Below are 21,536 nucleotides of genomic sequence, written 5' to 3' on the forward strand. Positions count from 1 at the left end.
GGATCAAAGACGATACAAGTTGTTTGCCAATTTCATAATAGTTATTCCTGTAATAATCAGAGTTCTACATTGTCAAACAATCTGTCTTTTTTATAAATATTGGATGTTGTTTTTTGTAATCAAATATGACTTGCATCCTTCAGTACGAAAGGAGCAACTTTGAATTGAATGGATTTAATTTTCTCTGCAACAGTGTTTAGCATATGCCAGAGAAACAAGAGAACACAGTTGCTAGAATCTGGAGCAAAAAGCTAACAGCTGGAGGAACTCATCAGGTCAGGCAGCATCTGTGGAGACGCAATCTTTCAGGTCGGAACCCCACATCAATCTAGGAATGCATCACCCACACAGATGTGAATCTGTGGAATTCTTTGCCACAGAAGGCAATGGAGGCCAACTCACTGGATGTTTTCAAGAGAGAATTAGATATAGCCCTTAGGGCTAACGGAATCAAGGGGACTTGATTCTTGGGGAGAAAGCAGGAATGGGGTGCTGATTTAGGATGATCAACTGATTTAGCATGTGCTGGCTCGAAGGGCCAAATGGCCTACCCTTGCACTACTTTCTATGACCCAAAACATTAACTATCCTCTGCCTCCACAGATGCTGCCTGACCCACTAACTCCTCCAGCGGCTTATTATTTGCCTCTGGCGAAACTCAGATATGGAACATGATCCCTAGTCTAGGCCCGACCAGCTGGCAGTTCTAGCTTAGAGTTTTGACCAGAAATTTGAATAAGCGGGAGGAAAAGTTCTTCAGGTATTTAAAATATAAACAATTTGTAAAAACCTGGACCAATCTAGATCCTTACTGCACAGATGTTTGCTACAGTGAATGGACACCATGACCTTGTTTTCATACCTTTTCATTCTTTTTCCTCCAGTATTATTTTACAGAATTTTCTTATTTAGATCTTTTTAGTTTATGGATTAAATGCCACGTATATTATCCCTTAACGAGGTAATTAAAAGATACGAAAACTGCTTAATTTAAAAAAAAGTTGAATAATTCACATTAATAAAATATTGAAATGTTAGATAATTAAAATATTAAAGGTAATCGATATTCAATCTTATTTGTTGAATGTTAATTCTAAACATAGTTCAACATTCTCCGTCACGGTGTTTATCCCGGTGCCACATCCCTGGGATCTATGGGTGCTGCTTGAGTTTGTGCGTAGTCTCCAGCTCCACTACACATACAACTCAGATTCAGATTCAGATTCAATCTTTTATTGTCATTGTGCAGTGTACAGTGTACAGTACAGAGACACCAAAATGCCGTTAGCATCTCACCCAGAAGAGCGAACATAGCAATATATATAGATGTACATACATTAGCAATAGCGCAATTTTTCTGGGGGAAGGAGTGTCCGGGGGGGGGGGTGACTGGCAATCACCAAGGTGCAGAGTTAAGTTGTGCAATAGCCGCAGGGAAGAAGCTATTCCTGAACCTGCTGGTCTGGCAACAGAGAGACCTGTAGCGCTTCCCAGATGGGAGGAGGGTAAACAGTCTGTGGTTGGGGTGGGAGCCGTCCTTGACAATGCTGCGCGCCCTTTGCAGACATCGCTTGCTCTGGACAGACTCAATGGAGGGGAGTGAGGAACCGGTGATGTGTTGGGCAATTTTCACCACCCTCTGCAGTGCTTTCCGTTCGGAGACAGAGCAGTTGCCATACCATACTGTGATACAGTTGGTAAGGATGCTCTCGATGGTGCAGCGGTAGAAGTTCACCAGAATCTGAGGAGACAGATGGACCTCTTTAGTCTCCACAGGAAGAAGAGACGCTGGTGAGCCTTCTTGACCAGAGTTGAGGTATTGTGGGTCCAAGAGAGGTCATCAGAGATGTTGATCCCCAGAAACCTGAAGCTGGAAACACGTTCCACCTGTGGATGGGGTGTGCGTGCCACCCCTAGACCTTCTGTAGTCCACAATGACAATGGGGGCAGGATTTAAACCAAATAGGTGTTTTTTTTTTACTAAAACTAGAAGATACTAGAATTACTCAGCAGATCAGGTAGTAACTGTGGTGAGTTACTGTTTCAAGCTGATGATCTTCATCAGAGCTTTTCTCACATGCTGGTGATGAGGAACACAATAGAGTGGCCGTTGGACAAATGAGCTCTGCCTTGTGGACAGGATATTCCCCAGGAAATGTTGCACTTTGCCAGATTGGTGGCAATGTTGCAGGTGTATTGGGACACTGTGCGTTAGAGAGAATGGCAAGTCGTAATTGATGAAAGGTGTTTAACTCTTTTCATTTATTCATCTTTTTAGAGATGTGACCTTTCCTGACAAGGCCAGCATTTATTGTTCATGTAGCAACAAGGAACTGCAGGTGTTGGTTTACAAAATAGGACACAGAATGTAGGAGCAAGCTCAGTGGGCCAGGCAGCATCTCAGGAGGTTACACAAAAAAGCTGGAGAAACTCAGCGAGTGCAGCAGCATCTATAGAGCGAAGGAAATAGGCAACTTTTCGGGCCAAAACCCTTCTTCAGACTCTCGGCATCTCAGGAGAACTTGGATAGGTGACCTTTCGGGTCAGGACCTTTATTCAGACTCATGTCTCTCGATCCGAAACGTTGCCTATCCATGTGAGTCTGAAGAAGTGTCCCGACCCGAAATGTCACCTATTCATGTTCTCTTGAGATGCAGCCTGATATGCTGATACTCCAGCACTTTGTGTCATCATTTATTGCCTATACCCACTTGGCCCTTGAGAAGGGGGGGTTGCCTGTTTGATCTGCTGCAGTCCTTCTGGATGAGATACCTTCTTAATGCTGTTGGGATGAAAGTTCCAGGATGGAGATCCAGTGATGATAAAGGACTAGCAATGTGTTTCCAAAGCAAGGTGGTGTGGAACTCGGAGGTAAATCTGCAGGGGATAGTTTCCTGGTGCTTGCAACTTTGTTTGTGCAGCCAACGAAGAATATTTGTCCGCACTCCTGACATGCCCAGTTTATGGTGGAAAGGATTTGTGATCCTCGAGGAATCATTCAATCAAGTCAACTTTATTTGTCGCATACACATACAAGATGTGCAGTGAAATTCACTGCACATTCCCAGCTTCTGACTTATTCTCGCAGCCGCTGGTTGATTTGAGTTTCTGTTCAGTGGTAGCCCTGCACCCCACCCTCCCACATCACACCACCCCTTGGCAACTGCAAAGGCTGGCCCTGTTTTATTGGGAGCAGTGGTAGGCCGAGAGGAGACCTGATGGGGGGTTATGAAATGATGGGAGGTATGAATAGGGTAAATAATAAGAGACTTTTCTCCATGAGGAGAAAATCAGAGGGCATATGTTTAAGATGATGATTCGCAGGTTTAGAGTTGAGCTGAGATGGTGTCTGTAATGTGGGATGCAGTGCCTGACAACATCTTGTGGATGATATTCTTGCAACATTTACAGTGCATCTGAAACCCCCAGTAGGCCCCGGATGGATAAATGTCACGGTCAGCATGAACATACTGAAGGGTCTGTTCCCTCCTGTACGACTCGATGACAACCATCTTTCTTCGTGCTAGTTCGGGGACTCCCACCTTGGTATCGGATGGCTTCAGTTCACTGGGCACTTTGATGCTGCAATGGTCAAATGCTGCCTTGAATCAAGGGCAATCAGTCTGAACATCGGCTGATATTTCGATCAAGACGATGAAGAGATCTGGAACCAGGTGATTCTGGCAAAACCCAGAAATAGACATCAGTGAGCAAGGAGTTGGGCTGCAAATTCCGCCTGACAGCTATTACAGCTGAATCAAAAGTGAGCCTCAAATAGGAATACAGTTATCTTTGGCAATTGGTTTGTGGCAGGGTGGATAGTTCTGTTTCCTTTCAGTTATAAAAGGGCAAGACCACAGGCATATGTAAATGCATAGGTGTATACTTGATGCGCTGAGTTAGTAATCGGTTCTCAGGTGCTGCACGGGATTTCTTGAATTTTTCTTTTATTGAAATTGGACATCACATGTGGATGGAATTACTTTTAGTTGTGTAGCGGGGAGAGGGGAGAGTGTGTGCAACAAACAAAGGAATGTCTTACCACTCACTCACATTTTCCATAAAGAAGGAAAAAATCCCTGCTCCCTACTACTTGTGCTTCCTGATTCATTTTTATCATTCACAGCAGCCAAAGGGCAGTGGAGAATTTTCCGTCTTCCTGCTCTGGATGAAAGACCCTTTAATTCTTGGGGTTGTGATTGTTCCTGCCAATTTGCTAACTAAAATATATTTTGTCCTTGAAATATGTAGGAAGTTTGAAAACTGTGAATACCTGAAAGCCACTAACATTCTGGATGAAACACATTTTTTTTATAAAATGTCGTCAAAATATCCATTGTAGATGGATATGGCCTATTTGGCCCTTTCTGTTTACTTTCTCGAATTTACTTTCCGAGGGTGTACCCTCTCTTCCCACTTGGATTTCATAATGTGCAAAAACATATTTTCCAAATGATCTGGCACTTTAATCAACCTCATTAACTGCTAAAGAAAAATTGTTTCATTTCATTTTGAGATAGGTGTTTGACAAAACCGTTTAATTTATGGATGGAAGAAATTTCTGGGAGTTTTCCAGCTGGTGTACTGGCGTGGAGAATTGCTTTAGCTCCTACATAAGTGAAGAATAGCTTCCATTCACAGTGCCACTTGTCTGGTCTGTGGTCATGTTATATCAAGAGTTCTGCCTCTAATCAGTGGGCCTGATGCATATGGAGGCTCAAAGTCTTTCATCATAACTTAGACTTCGCTGGTCTATCACCAACGCTGGGATTGTGCCTTTTGACTTGGGTCTTGTAGATGGCAGGATGGTTGGTGGATGGGTTGGAAGTTGAGTTGGCAAATGCAGCGTATACAGTTTCTGACCACCTCGTATATCCACTGTGTTTAAGAGGCTGGTCCAGTTTTCCATTCACTAATGATTGAATAATGGTAGCGCAGCGGTAGAGATGCTGCCTTACAGTGCCAGAGTACCGGGTTTGATCCTGAACTGGCTCTCGGTGCTGTCTGTATGGAGTTTGTACGTTCTCCCTGTGACCTGCGTGGGTTTTCTTCAGGTGCTCTGGTTTCCTCCCGCATTCCAAAGACGTACAGGTTTGCAGGCTAATTAGCTTGGTAAAATTATAACTTGTCCCTAGTGTGGGGAAAGTGTTTTCCCAAGTTTGGCCTTGCGGGGATCATTGGTCGGTGCGGACTCGGTGGGCTGATGGGCGTGTTTCCTTGCTGCATCTGAAAGCAAATGAAACTAAAACAGATGTAGAATAGAGTGGTCCTAGAAAAGGCCAAACTTGGGCAATGTTGAGCAAGTTGTTGGGGGGGGGAATATGTAGGAAGTTTGAAAACTGTGAATACCTGAAAGCCACTGACATTCTGGATGAAACACATTTTTTTTAATAAAGTGTCGTAGAGCATGTGAGAAAAGCTCTGATGAAGATCATCAGCTTGAAACGGTAACTAAATTCTCCCATTTAGACTGAGAGTGCAGTGAAGGATCAGATCTGATTAGTATTTTTGTGATCAGTGCATAGAAAATAATAAAATAATGTATTAGTGTACTGTTGGAGCCACCCTTCAAAGTATTTACTGCTTTTAATATTCTAATAAGCATGTGCTGTGGCTGGTTTCATTGTCCAGAAATTCAATTGCATATTGCGTTTTTCTCAGCTGCACACGATAACCTAGAACATAAAACAGTACAGCACTGGAACAGGCCATTTGGCCCACAGTTTTTGCGCTGAGCATGATGCCTAGTTCAGAGATACAGCGTGTAAACAGGGCCTTTGGCGACCAATGATCACCCCTGCACTAGTTCTACTACAATTGACAAAACCTGCATGCCTTTGGAGTGTGGGAGGAAACCATGCTCTAGGGAAAACCCACGCGGTCACAGGGAGAATGTAAAACTCTATATAGACAGCACCCGTAGTCAGGATCAAACCCAGGTCACTGACGCTGTAAGGCAGCAACTCTACCACTGCATTAACTCTGCTACCCCATTATTCTTTCATTTAGGAAAAGCTTCAAGGGAATTGGTTTGAGGTGAGAGGGGAAAGATTTAAAAGGCAGCAACTTTTCACACAGTGGGTGGTTATGTACATGTGAGCTTCCGGAGGAAGTGGTCGAGGTGAATACAATTCTGAATACAATTCTGACATTTACAAGCACTTGGATAGAGGAGCTTTGTGGGCCAGGCACAGGCAAGTGAGACCAGCTTGGTTGAGCTACATGGATGAGTTGGAGTGAAGGGCCTGTCTCTGTGCTCTCGAGCGCTATGACTCTAATAACCAACGTGGTCACTGGAAGTCTTCCACTTTGCCCATCTCACACTTGGCGCCGTCTTTCATTGCCTTGAATGTCCAGGCTAATATCTCTTCAGCTAGTGGAAACATGAAGAAAAAGTCATTAAAATTAAAAGTGGTTGCTTGTCTGCTACATGTCAGACACGATTGTTTCAATATTATATGGATTTTGTTATCTCTGGTTTTAGCAGTTCTGCCCCAATAAATGTGCAGTGGTTTTACTCGGATTAGTGAGTTTCATTGCATATCATGGCTGTGATTTACACCACCTTTAGTTTATTATGTGTGAGTTGCTTTTCCATCTGGTTGAGCTTGTCTGCTCATAAAATTAGTATTTAGCTCCACAAGGATTGAGAGGAAATCAAAGTATATTTAATTCTATGCAGATACAAAATGCTGGAGTATCTCAGCGGGACAGGCAGCATTTCCGGAGAGAAGGAGTGGGTGACATTTCGGGTCGAGACCCTTTTATATGTTTAAGAAGGAACTGCATGCAGATGCTGGTAAACTCGAAGGTAGACACAAAATGCTGGAGAAACTCAGCGGGTGAGGCAGCATCTACGGAGAGAAGATATTAGCGATGTTTCGGGTCGAGACACAACTTCAGCCCCGTCTGAAGAAGGGTCTCGACCTGAAACTTTTATATGTTTGCTTATGACACCTAGCCCCAATGTACCCTTGTGTCGCTACCTGCTCACTGGTCTGGTGTGAAAATCTGACATTGCCAAACCATATTTTATTTTATATATATGTGGATAATATCCACGACTCCAGTGATGATAATGCTCATATTATAATGATAGCAGAATCCTTGTCATTTTGCTAAACATCAGCCCTGTTCTCCAAATCCTTGCCATTTATTTTCTCAAACACTTATTCGATTCCCTTTTGAATGCCGGGCTTGCTTCTGTTTCCACCACCTCCACAGGTGGTGAGTTCCAGATCGTTACTGGACAGAAACACACATTTCCTTCACATCCACCGCCTGCGTTTTCTTCACCTAAAGCAGCGTCCCTCCTTCCCTCTGCTTGGACCAGCCTCTAGTGAGTGCAATTTGTTCCCTATTTAACCTTTCCAAACCTGTATGATCTTGTATATTGAGCCATAGTATCATACAGCAAGGAACAGGCCCTTCGGCCCAACTTGCCCCTGCGGACCAAGATGCCCCATCGACACTAGTCGCATGTGCCCACGTTTGGTCCATGTACCTCCAAATCTTTGTCTTTTAAATGCCTTTTATTGTACCTGCCTAAACTACCTTTTCTGGAAGCTCGTTCCGTAAACCCACCACTCTCTGAGTGAAAAGGTTGCCCTTCAGGTTACTGTTAAATCTGTCCCCTCTCACCTTAAACCTATGCCCTTTGATTCTTGATTCCCCTGGCCTGGAATTCACCCTGTCTTTTCCCCCTCATAATTTTCTGCACAATCTTTTTCCTAAATCTCTCCTCGAATGTAAGAGTGTCCATAAGCTGGGCATCGTAACATGGGGATGGCCTGTATATTTTCATTTAAAAAGCAGTCTAAATGGTGGTGACTTTCTGAAATTATTGCCAAAGCTGTTTCTTTTTTAAAGTTTAGAATATTTTTCTATGTTTAGAAAATATTAATTAATTGTTGGTTCCCTCCACATTGTTTCTCAGTGAAGAAGAAATCAAATCTGTGAAGGATATATATATTTATTAAAGGATAGAATATTTTACGATTCAGTATAAAATAGTAGTAAATTAATTTAAGCTATTTTCGGGATACAAGAGATGTGTAAAACATTGTCAATCTTTCTTCTTTTGTTTGGGGCAGCACAGTGGTGCAGCGGTAGAGCTACTGCCTTACAACGCTAGAGACCTGGGTTCGATCCTGACTATGGGTGCAGTCTGTACGGAGTTTATACGTTCTCCCTGCGACCACGTGGGTTTTCTCTGGATGCTCCGGTTTCCTCCCTCATTCCACAGACATTCAGGTTAATTGGCTTTGGTAAAATTGTAAATTGTCCCTGTGTGTGGGATAGTATTAGTCTATGGAGTGATAGCTGGTTGGTGAGGATTTGATGGGCTGAAGGGCCATTTTCACGCTGTATGTCTAAAGTCCACACAAACATCTTTTCTTTGACAGGATAGCATGTAAACAAAACCTATTCACTACCTTGATACATGTGACAATATATACTAAACTAAACAAAACTAAGTGAGACAGGTGGAGCATTTATATGAATTTCTTTTGGTTCTTGGGTGAGATCACCAGTGAGAATTCTTTCCTATTTCTGTCAGCATTGGAAAATATTCCAGTATAACTAACAACATTGCTTTTTTCTCATCCCCTGAGCTGCCAGTGCAATAATGCAAAGTTAAACATTTTTGGTATTCTACGTTCTTCAAAGTTCTGATGTGCAAAGTGACCATTTTCTATCTTCATGCTCCATGCTGGTTTAATACTAAGACGGACCAGTTTTCTAGTTTGATTCACGGTGGTGAAGGGTGCCCGATGCACTCAGCAGTTATATGTGGGTGAAATTAATTGACAATGTCAGAATGTGAAACCATTAAGGACAAAAATAAATAAATAGACGGAGGGAGAAGTCCCTGGCAGCCAGCACTAAATGCTTAGATCATTCGAATGTGTAGAGGCGAGTACATCAGATGTTTAGTATTTCTAAACAGTCAGATTTCTCCACCAATATACCTGCAAATGCTGTATTAGCTGAAAAGTAGAAGAGTAGTTGATAGCAGCAAATGTGTATTTGCGATAACTCTGTGGTAATTGAAGGAGGACAATACTAAAACACCAACCTAATGTTTAGGAAAGAACTGCAGATGCTGATTTACACCGAAGATGGACCCAAAATACTGGAGTCACTCAGCGGGACAGGCAGTGGAAGGATTGGATGACATTTCGGGTTGAGACTCTTCTTCAGGATCTCGAGCCGAAACGTCACCCATTCCTCCTATCCAGAGATGCTGCTGAGTTACTCCTGCATTTTGTGTCCATCTCCAGCACAAACCTAATCTTGCTGCCTTCAGTATCTTTTATCTTATAAACGAATGACTATCACATTTCTGGGAGAATAACCTGATGTAGGTATGAATTAATTTCGATTTGCAAACTATGTTATTTTAAGTGTTATGTAGAAATAGGAATGTAATATTTTTTTAATTTTCCATTTACAGCTTGCCTCTTTCGCTACAACGCCTTGTCTCTGATTTACCTGCTTTACTTGTTGCTGCTTCCACTGTTCTTTGGGCCCAGTGAACACACTGTGAGAGGTAAGTGCTGATTAGTTTTTTAATATCAAAATGCCGTTACCGAAAATTACAGGAACTCTGCGATCCGCTAACCAGTGGCTTGTTGAATCACATTTTAAATACTAACACACTGAAATTTAGAATGTGCTTGATGAATATAATTTAATTTTCATTGACTGGAACTGAATTATAATCCAAATGTTTATCCATCAAATGGTGACAGATTAAATTCCAGAAATTGTAAAACTATATTTTAAATTACTCAACAATTTATGTTATGCTTGTTATAAGTCAATTTGTTGTTTAATTGAGTTCAGCTTTGTTTAGAGATTCAACGCGGGAACAGGCCCTTTGGCCTACTGAGTCCACGCCGGCCAGCGATCCCTGCATATTAACACTATCTTACACACACTAAGGCCAATTTACATTTATACAAAGTCAGTTAACCTACAAACCTCTATGTCATTGACGTGTGGGAGGAAATTGACGATCTCAGAGAAAACCCACGCAGGTCACGGAGAGAACATACAAACTCCGTACAGCAGCACCCGTAGTCGGGATCGAACCCGGATCTCTGGTGCTGAAAGCCCGGTAAGGCAGCGACTCTACCGTTGCACCACTGTGCCGACCCTGTTGTGGGGATGATATTTTGATGTTGAGTTAAAACATTCAAACTGGGTCAAGGATTTTCATAAATCTACATAAAAATATCAAATGGCAAGTTTGAGCTTACACAAAAAAGCTGGAGAAACTCAGCGGGTGCAGCAGCATCTATGGAGCGAAGGAAATAGGCAACGTTTCGGGCCGAAACCCTTCTTCAGACTCACCCACTTCTCAGCTGCACCCGCTGAGTTTCTCCAGCTTTTTTGTGTAACCTTCGATTCTCCAGCATCTGCAGTTCCTTCTTAAACACGGCAAGTTTGAGCTGTTGGCAAAGTGTCAAGAGAAAAGCAGTCCATTCAGTAATCCTTCAAATGATGCATATTTAAAAAAAATTAAATTCCTTTAGGAATGTACCAACATGCCATTGCAGTTGTTTCATAGGATCTAGACATAAATTAACACATCATTACTAAAGCTAGCCACCTGCAGTGGCCACAGCAGCTGGGCTGGTAGCCTGGGAAATGGCAACAGGATGGGCATGAAATACCAGCAATCCCAGCAGAATCTACCAGTGGACAGGAAACTGGATGCAGTTGTGCATTAATGACACTCGCTAAATACACTCAAGGAAATGAAATCTTTTATTGTTATAATCCATGTTGCTTTGTGAGCTGAGCGTGCAAAGCTGCATGTGTGCAGCCAATTATACAGCCAAACTGGAGCGATTTAGATTATTGGCGAATCTGGGACCTTGGCCTTCCTGGTTGATGATCTAAAAGGCTAATTTGATGTTTACGAATTCTGCTGGATGTGATTTTATGCTATACATTGGAAGTTTTTTAAAGACCCTTTTTGCATTATACCCTGATACCGAAGGCGGTGGAGGCCAAGTCAATGGATATTTTTAAGGTGGAGATTGATAGATTCCTGATTAGTATGGGTGTCAGGGGTTAAGGGGAGAAGGCAGAAAAATGGGGTGTAGAGGGAAGGATAAATCAGCCATGATTGAATGGCGGTGGAGACTTGATGGGCCGAATGATCTAATTCTACTCGTGTAACTTATGAACACTTGGCGAACACACGCTGATTACACTGGTTCACCACTTTTATATTTTGAGTCTGAGACTTCTATGAGTATGTTGAACACACACACTGGCCATTTAGAGGTTACTGGCCATTTACAGTGGCCAAATGGCATGCTATGCTTGTTCTGACATCACTAAATCCTACAGTACTTCTGACACCTGAATGGTGAAGGCTTCAGCCGCTGAAGTCGGTCTGGAAGATGGAATAAATTGCTTGATGGAAAATCTCACTGGCAGCTCATACACAGCATTGGCTGCAAAGTATTACAGCTGCTCTGGCAGGCTTTGGCTGTTGTAGGAGATTGCGAGAGAATAATTTGTTTAATAAGCCAGATGGCCTCTTGATTTGGGGAAAATACAGCATGTCCATTATTCTTCACTTCTACCGATTTGAACAAAACAATTTCACGCTTAGTTTGGCAACAGCTCTGCCCGAGACTGCAAGAGATTGTGGAGAGTGGTGCGTATAACTCAGTCCATCACACAGCCTCTCATCGACTCCATCTACACTTCACCTTGCATCGGGAAGGCAGCCAATATAATCGTTTATACCGTCACATCATGTCCTCTTCTCCCTCTCCCGTTGGACACAAGATACGAAAGCCTGAAAGCACCAACCACCAGACTTGGGATCAGGGTCAGTCCTGCTGTTGTCAGACTACCGAACGGTCTGCTCATAAACTATGAGTATAGTCTCGATCTCCCAGCCCTTGCACTTTGTTTTATCTGCACTACTAACTGTTGCAGTAATTCTGTTAAAGGGGCTGTTCCACTTGGGCGACCTAATCTGCGTGTTCTGGCAAGTTTGCCCTTGGCTTATACTCGCAGCATGGTCGACACGAGGTCGTAGGAGGTCTTCGTAACCCTCCTTCATGCTCGAGAGTGGTCCCCCTGTACTCGTGGCCTCAGCTAGGTCGCGGCGTCTTTATCAATATGTTAAAAAATGCCCACGAGTAAAAAAAGGTCGCCATGGAAAAAATCGATACTTTTTTTACTCGTAGGTTTAGTCGTAGTATGTCGTAGTAGGTCGGCATGTTAGTCGTAGGTAATCGAGGGTAGTCGAAGGTAGTCACAGATAGTCTTCATCATAGTCGAAGGGAGGTCGAAGGAGATCGAAGGAGGTTGGCTTCACTCTCCACTGTTCGGTGTTCAATTTTCCCGAAGTTAGTCGTAGCTAGTCGAAGCTGGTCTTCAACATAGTTGAAGGGGGTCTTCAACATGTCATTTTTTCAAACTCTTCTAAACTTGCCAATTAGGTTGCCCAAGTGGGACAGCCCCTTTACATTGTAAAGATACATATACTGCACTCTTTTTCTCTGCATTACCTGTTGTGCTTTTGAATGACGTGACTGCACACATGTATGGTATAATTGGCCTGGATAGCACACAAACAAAGTCCTTCACTGTATCTCGGTACACACAACGATAATATCTCTGTTCAGAAACATTTAAGGCTATTAAAATCTAATCGTTTTTCAATGTTTCCAAACAGATAGTTTAAAAAAAAAAAACTATTAAATATCTAAAGAGCTAGTAAAATGAAGGAAGTAATTAACAAAGTATTAAGATTATTAACATGTTTAAAGAGATCAATGGAATTTGGTCATAACATCTGCAATATAGTTACACAGTCTGGAAACAGGCCCTTTGGCCCAGTTCGCCCACGTCGACCTCGATGCTCGTCCCTTTTGCCCACATTTAGCCCATTCCTCTCTAACCCTTTCTATCCACGTGTCTGCCCAAATGCCTTTGAAATGCCACCATTATTTATTCAATGTTAAAAACATTAAATTAAACCGACATAATTAAAAATAAAAAGCAATAAGCGGCCCCTTGTACTTGATATGCAATACAATGCAATACCATTTATTGTTATTTGAACCTCAAATGAAGCCAAACGAAATTTGGTTTCTGCAGTCATACAACAAGTAGAACAATAATTCAATAATAATTCTGTTATCCACACGGAGATGACCTGAAGCATGGGACCCACTTAAGGTGGTGTTCTGTCACTAAACTGTTATGTAAAGTAAGTTCTGAATGTTTAACCTTAAACAAGAACCAAAGTGCATAATGCATGACTGTACTGAATCAGATCAATGCAGACCCCCTGTCATGGGACAAACCTTAATCCGTGCACCTGTGCAGAACTCATTGATTTCATCAACGTTACCACTCTCTGACACCTCTCTCCCCTTTCTCGATCTCTCTATCTCCATCATGGGGGGCAGACTATCAACTGACATCTACCACTGACCCCGACAGTTATCTGCACCTCTTCCCATCACGTCCTTTGCAAAGAAGCCATTCCATACTCTCAATTTCTCCGTCCCCCAAGATGCTTTTTCCTTCTAGGACATTTGTGATTTCCTCTTCCTTTAGTAAACGTGGTTCCCCCCCCCCCCCCCCCCCCCCCCCCCCCCTCCCCAGCTGTCAGAGGTGGGTTCTCACCCGCTTCTCTGCTGTGTCCTGTAGTTCTGCTCTCGTTACCCCTCCCCCTAGATGGAACAGGGGTGACGTTCCCCCGATCCTGACCTTTCACCTCACCAGCCTCCCGAATCCAACACGTCACTTTCTGACATTTCTTCCACCTGCAATGTGATCCCAACAACCGTTGCATCTTCCCACCTCCACCCCTCTCTTCATTCCATTGAGGCCGTTCCCTCCACAACTCCCTGGTTCACTCATCCCTTCACACCTATCTCCTAAAAAACCATCCCCTCCCCAGGTACTTTCCTCAGGAGATGTACCACCTGTCCCCTTTCCTGTAACGTCCCATCCACCCAGGGACCTCAGCAGCCCAACAAGGTTAAACAGAGGTTGACATGCACCACCTCTAACCTCATCTGCTGCACTCTGTGCCCCTGAGCCTTTTCAACGGCGAGGCCAAGCGTTAATAAAGGCGACCATTTCCCCAAACACTTGTGTTCAGATCGCCAAGGTCTGCTGGTTGCTAATTATTTGATCCCACTGGTCCCAGTTGCTAATTTTTTTTTTTATCAATCAATTAATCAATCAACCTTTATTGTCATCTTGCAAGCAACAGTTGTACAGTGCAAAATGAGAAGACGTTTCCCAGGGATTAGCGGAGCATCGCACATGAAATTTAAAACATTTCACACATAATAACACTAAAAACAATCCAGTCCCTGGTGGAACAGTATAAATAGTTAAAGCAGGTAAAACACAACGTTAAAATACAATAAACCAATCATAAAAATGTCCGGGGCAGCTGATTTGAGTGGCCAGTGCCAGTTATTAAAGTGTCCGTGCCAGCCGCAGAATCAAGTGACTGTGAGTACAGAGTGACTGTTTAGCAGCCTCACAGCCTGTGGTAGGAAGCTGTTTAGCAGTCTTGTAGTCCGGGCTTTGATGCTTCGATATCTCTTGCCTGATGGCAGGAGATCCAGGTGTATGTGGAGGGGGTGCAGTTTGTCCTTAGCAATTCTCTGAGCTAACGCCACTTTCTGGCCTGTGCCATCTCCACTGCCAGAATGAAGCCACATGCACACTGGAGGAACACTACCTTGTATTCCATCCACTTGGGTAGCTTGTACCTCAATAGGAACATTGAATTTTCCAATTTTGGGGAACTAACCAACAACAATCCTTTCTCCTCCCCTTACCCCCATCCACCTGTACCACTTCCTCTGGCTTCATTTTCCGCGTCTCTTCTCGTGTCTCACTGCCTTTTGTCTTCATCCATTGTCTCTGGCCTTTGTCCATCCATCTTCCAATTAAAACCCCTTCATCTGTATGCGCCCATCACATGCCATACTTTATCTTCCCACCCCCACCCTCTCTCTTCCAGCTTTCTCTCCCCCTAATACAATCATCTGAAGTAGGGCCCCAATCCAAAACTTGGCCTATCTATATTCTCCAGAGATGCTGCCTGACCTGCTGAGTTGCTCCAGCATTTTGTTATCCAGCATCTGCAATTCTTTTTGTCCACATTGTACAAACCTCTGCCACTAAAGGAAGGATCATGGTCCGGGTTTTCCAGAATGTGACCACGACTTGCTTGTACCAACTGAGATTCTTCTGAACATCTCCTCTGGATTTGCAATAATTTGCAATAATACAAAAGAGTGTTTTTGAAAGTTTTCTGAGTCTCTTGCATGACACATTTAAGTATGCTTTCTCCTTTAGAAAATAGGTGCAGGAGGAGGCCATTCGGCCCTTCGAGCCAGCACCGCCATTCATTGTGATCATGGCTGATCGTTCCCAATCAATAACCCGTGCCTGCCTTCTCCCCATATCCCTTGATTCCACTAGCCCCTAGAGCTCTTTCTAACTCCCTCTTAAATCCATCCAGTGACTTGGCCTCCACTGCCCTCTGTGGCAGGGAATTCCATAAATTCACAACTCTCTGGGTGAAAGGTTTTTTCTCACCTCAGTCTTAAATGACGTCCCCTTTATTCTAAGACTGTGTGGCCCCTGGCTCTGTACTCGGCCAACATTGGGAACATTTTTCCTGCATCTAGCTTGTCCAGTCCTTTCATAATTTTATATGTTTCTAATTTCATCAGGTTATTTTTTTTTTTACAACTTTAAGGCATTTTCAAGCCAACTGATAATTTTAGTTTAAACAATGCTGTAAAGAAATATGCTTTGGTTTCAAATACTTTCATGTTTTTGGTAGTGTTTATATTAAACAAAATGTAACTTGACTTTATTGGAAAGTCAGGTTGCATAAAACTATGGTTTATGGATTTAAATTTAATTCCCTTTAAAATCAGCAAAATTGATGATCCTTTTTCCAGTGGAAAATCTCTGGAGGTAAATGCACTTTCATCAGCGCCTGTTGTGCTGCTTCACAAGGATTGGAATGCAAAACCTAAATCCTTTTCACCTTCCTACGTTCAAAATGCCCGTGTTGTCTGTGGAGGTAAATTTTCTGCGGTTGGTACGAAAGGTGGAAACAAAGCATCCCGTGGGTTGTTCTAATTTTACCAGAACTTGGAATAGTTTCAATTCATCTGAATGATTTAAACCAAGAACATCATTTATTTTACATTAGTGCAAAGTTTCTGTGGAACCAACAGAAAGTTAGTCTTCCTTTTCCAGTCATCTTTCCAGACCACTAAATGTTATTCCCTTTATCTTGTAGCTGTGATAATGTGAGAGGATTGATTGTAATCATGTATCGTCTTTCTGCTGACTGGATAGGACACAACTAAAAAGCTTGTCACTGTACCTTGGTGCACGTGACAATAAACTCGACTAAACCAAAGCCGAATGCCCCCGTCCCACTTAGGAAACCTGAACGGAAACCTCTCGAGACTTTGCGCCCCACCCAAGGTTTCCGTGCGGTTCCCGGAGGTTTTTGCCAGTCTCCCCACCTGCTTCCACTACCTGCAACCTCCGGCAACCACCTGCAACCTCCGGGAACCGCACGAAAACCTTGGGTGGGGCGCGAAATCTCCAGAGGTTTCCGTTCAGGTTTCCTAAGTGGGACAGGGGCATTACTATCGTAATTAACAACTGCTCAAGATATATCAAACTGAAAGCGAGACACAAAATGCTGAAGTAACTCAGTGGGTCAGGCAGCATCTCTGGAGAAAATGGCAAGGTGACATTTCGGGTCTGGACCCTCGATCAGAGTGCCTGTGCTGAGTAATAGCCCTGTCCCACTGTACGAGTTCATTCAAGTGCTCTCCCGAATTTAAAAAGAAATTAAACTCGTGGTAAGCACGTAGAATGAACGTAGCGGGTACGTCGGAGCTCGGGGACGTCTCTTAGCGGCTCGTAACGCTAACGGCAGGTACTCGGGAAGACTCGCTAACGGCAGGTAAACTCGGGAAGACTCGTGAAGATTTTTCAACATGTTGAAAAATGTCCACAGGAGCCCTGAGCACCTGCAAGCTGCCATTACCATAAATCTCTGAGTTCGAATCAGGGCAAACTCGGGAGAACTCTTTGAATGGACTCGTACAGTGGGACAGGGCTTTAACACTGCTGATCTACTCCAGCATTTTGTGTCGATCTTTGGTATAAACCAGCATCTGCAGTTCCTTTTTATTTCCAGCGTAAATCTCCTTGTTAGTGACTGCAGTGGTTATTCCACGTTTTGTCAATGTTGACTTATTTATATGAGCAACACCTGCAAAGCAAACATGTATTGGCCATCTCTAATTACCTTGAGACGGTGGTAGTGAGTCACCTGAGAACTACAGCACAGGAACAGGCCCTTCAGCCCACAATGTCTGTGCCAAACATGATGCCAAGATAAACTAATCTCATCTGTCTGCACATGTTCCGTTCCCCTCCATTCCCTGTCATTAGGCCGTCTAAACGCTTCTTAAATGCCACTATCATATCTGCATCGCCCACAAACACTGGCTGCAATGTATTTCAGGCACCCACCAACGTATACATAAATAAACTTGGCCCGCATCTTCTTGAACTATTCTGTCCTTTTGGCAAAAATAATGCTCAGTACAAGGCTCTGTTCAAGGAGGTGCTAGGATTTCGACTTGACAGCAATGAAGATGCACTGATATATTTCCACGGCAAAATGGCGTGTGACTGCTGGAGAGTTCTTGGTGATAACTTTTTTTTTAAACAGAACAGGCCTAAACTTCCAAGGGTTCGTTTTCAGAATCTGATACAATCTCATTGAAAATGCAAACATTTTAAAAATATTTTGCCAGCATTTGACAGGATAGATATGGGGATAACTTTTGTTTCCGCTTGGCCGTGTAGTGCCACAAACCAGGCACCCCTGTCTAGGAATAAGAGGTCCAGCTATTTAAGATTAGGATGAGAAGAAATTCAAAATATGTTTGGCACATGTCATGGTAAACTTTCTACATACTCTACTTACAACCATACCTATCAGTGGGTCACCAAGAAAACTTGGAGAAGTGATTTTCTGCCTCATTATCAAGTTGGATCAAGGATCCCACGCCAACGCCATTATTAAGTTTGCTGATGATACCACGGTAGTAGGACTGATCAGCGACAACGATGAGTCAGCCTACAGGGAGGAGATCCAGCACCTGACAGCCTGGTGTGCCAACAATAACCTCATCCTCAACTCCAAAAAGACGAAGGAGATTATTGTTGACTTCAGGCAGACCAGAGGAGGCAGTCACACCCCCATCCATATAAACGGGACTGAGGTGGAGCGCGTCTCCAGCTATAAATTCCTCGGAGTACATATCTCGGAGGATTTGTCCTGGTCCCTCAACACCTCCAAGCTGATCAAAAAGGCGCAGCAGCGCCTTTACTTCCTGAGGAGGCTCAAGAAAGCCCACCTGTCCCCCCGGATCCTGACCAACTTTTACCGCTGTACCATAGAGAGTATCCTGACCACCTGCTTCACGGTATGGTACAGCAGCTGCACTGCTGCGGACAGGAAGGCACTACAACGGGTGGTGAAAACCGCGCAGCACATCATCGGTGCCCCGCTCCCTGCCATGGATGCCCTCCACCGAAAACGGTGTCTGAGACGGGCTGGGAAGATCATCAAAGACCCCTCACACCCCAACCATGGACTGTTTGCCCTCCTCCCATCAGGGAGGCGGTACAGGAGCCTCAGGTCACGTACTAGTAGGATGAGGAACAGCTTCTACAATAATACAATCACATTGCTGAACTCGGAGTCCCGCCGATAGATTTCTCCTCCCTCCGTCCCCATTGTTTAATTATTCTGTATTTTTTTATTATTCTGTATCTTCTCTCTTTCTATTTTTTTTATTTCTTTATGTACAACTACTACGGACTGACGCAAAACTGCATTTCGTTGTACTCATACTTGTATTTGTGCGATGACATTAAAGTTGAATTGAATTGAATTGAATTGTGGGAAGTCTAGACGTTATCTATTTGTCTCCTGCTCCCAATCCAATTTTTTGACCGATTTGATTTTTCAATTTGATGAACTTCAAATATTGCTAATGCCCTCTTCTGAGAGATTTTTTATCAAATGGATTTTTACAAATCAAATGGCTCTTTACGGTTCATATAGATAGCAACAGAAGACAGAACACAGACCACTATTTAGGTGATCTCAACAGAATGGTTTATCAAATACGCCCCGCGCATTAGAGATGTCTCGATCGCTCCAGGTGTTTAGTCCATTCTTTCCTTACTTATTGAAACTAATAGTTTCCAGCAACAGATGTCAAGCAAATTCATGGACTCCCACGTCCTGTTTTCTTGATTAGTGAAATAATTAATTTCAGATTTGGAAAATTGCGCTATAATTCCAAAATCTAGATTGTGGAAGATTGCACTTGGAGCATCTGGAGTGTTCCTACTTGGAAACACAGTTTCCTTCTGTGATGTAACAATTCCACTTGGTCCATTTGAGCCGTGTGCTGGCTCCAATTATCCCATCAGTTCCAATCCACAGCTCCTTCCCCAGAGCCTGACAAATTATTTTCCTCTCAACTGACCATTTAATTCTCTGTTGGAAATCCTCTCTTTATTTATCCTATCCAGATCGGTCAATATAATTCAGTTCAGTTTAGAGATACAGTGCGGAAACAGGAGCTGTGGCCCACCGAGAATGCGCCGACCAACGTTCCCCTCACACTAACATTATCCTACACACACTAGGGACAATTTACAATTATACCATCCAATTAACTGTACGTCTTTGGAATGTGGGAGGAAACCGGGGATTCTGGGGAAAGCCCACACAGGTCACAGGGAGAATGTGAAATGACACAAGGTGCTGGTGTAACTCAGTGGGTCAGGCAACATCTCTGGAGAACATGGATACATTATGTTTCATGTCAGGGCCCTTCTTCAGATGTTTAAGAGGGAACTGCAGATGCTGGAGAATCGAAGGTTACACAAAAAAGCTGGAGAAACTCAGCGGGTGCAGCAGCATCTATGGAGCGAAGGAAATAGGCAACGTTTCGGGCCGAAACCCTTCGGTTTCGGCCCGAAACGTTGCCTATTTCCTTCGCTCCATAGATGCTGCTGCACCCGCTGAGTTTCCCTTCTTCAGATTGATTGTTGAGGTACTCCAGCACTTTGTGCCATTTGTGCACGGCGATTGCAACTCGCGTAAAATCTGACTTGTGTGAAGTTTTACAGAACAAAACCCTTACGTAAATCGGGGAGTGTCCGGAGTTTGGATGCCGTGAAAAGCTCCATCCTCTGGAAATTATTTTTCTGATATCTCTTCATACTCTTTTGAGGCCCAATGCGTTTACAAGCCCTTGTAATCCCTACATCCCTCCTCCTGAATTTGATCATTCCCTGTGTTTTCGCCATTGGATATAGAGTCATAGAGAGATACAGCGTGCAAACAGGCCCTTCGGCTCATCTTGCCCACACCGGCCAATATGTCCCAGCTACACTAGTCCCACCTGCCCGTGTTTGGTCCATATCCCTCCAAACCTGTCCTATCCATGTACCTGTCTAACTGCTTCTTAAACATTGGGATAGACCCAACCTCAACTGGCAGCTTGTTCCATGCACCCACCACCCTTTGTGTGAAAAGGTTACCCCCTCGGATTCCTATTAAATCTTTTCCCCTTCACCTTGAACCTCTAAGTCTAGATGCCTTGCAGGTATTTTTCCGACATAATAACGAGACTCTTGGCTTTGAAATCTTCAATCATCCACAAGCAGGGAGGGTAACGTTGTACTATTATTGAACAGATGCATAAGTAGACAGTCGGGCGGACAGTGCGGAGAGGCAGGCGTTCGGCGCATTTCCATTCATTGGAACTTCACTGAGTACAGGAGTTGTACGGCTGCACAAATCATTGGTGAGACCACACTTGGAGTACTGTGTGCAGTTCTGGTTGCCCTGCTACAAGAATAATGATATCAAGTTGGAATTGGAAAAGATGCAGAAGAGGTTTGCCAGGATGTCACCTATGTCACAGGGAGAGGTGGGATAGACCTTTGCTTAGGAGTGTAGGATCCTGAGGAGTAATTTTATAGCGGTGTACAGGATCATCTTCGTCTTTTTCTCGTGTCCATCTTGTTACAAATGTTGACCTCGCTGTCATCGTCCGTCCTGAAATGGACGCAAGCTTCCAGCGACAATCAATGGGAGCCATCACTTGTCGCAGTAGATGATGGTAGTAGCAGAATTAGCTCAGGATACTTCCAGTTTCCAGCCCCGCCACGTGGATGCTTCTGCTCTGGGGCCTACAGGATCATGAGCGGCATGGATAAAGTGAAATATTTTTCCCAGGGTAGAGGATTCTAAAACTAGAGGGCATAGGCTTATGGTAGTTAGAGGAGAGATTTAAGAGGGACCTCAAGCAATTTTTTCATTCAGAGGAGAGTCCATATCTGCAATGAGTGCCAGAGATGCTGTAGAAGCGGGTACAATAAAAGAGGAA

At 43.6% G+C, this 21,536-nt stretch overlaps 1 protein-coding gene across 2 annotated transcripts in view; it reads left to right on the top strand.

The window, feature by feature from the left end:
• Positions 1-21,536, top strand: part of piezo1 (piezo-type mechanosensitive ion channel component 1) — a 278,272-nt gene that overhangs the window by 57,441 nt on the left and 199,295 nt on the right. For both annotated transcript variants that reach the window (XM_055649000.1, XM_055649001.1), the window contains exon 2: positions 9,458-9,553. In XM_055649000.1, coding sequence (XP_055504975.1) covers positions 9,458-9,553 — 96 coding nt within the window. The remainder of the gene's footprint in view (positions 1-9,457; positions 9,554-21,536) is intronic.

Source organism: Leucoraja erinacea, chromosome 17 (assembly GCF_028641065.1).
Source record: "Leucoraja erinacea ecotype New England chromosome 17, Leri_hhj_1, whole genome shotgun sequence".
Classification (NCBI taxonomy): domain Eukaryota; kingdom Metazoa; phylum Chordata; class Chondrichthyes; order Rajiformes; family Rajidae; genus Leucoraja; species Leucoraja erinaceus.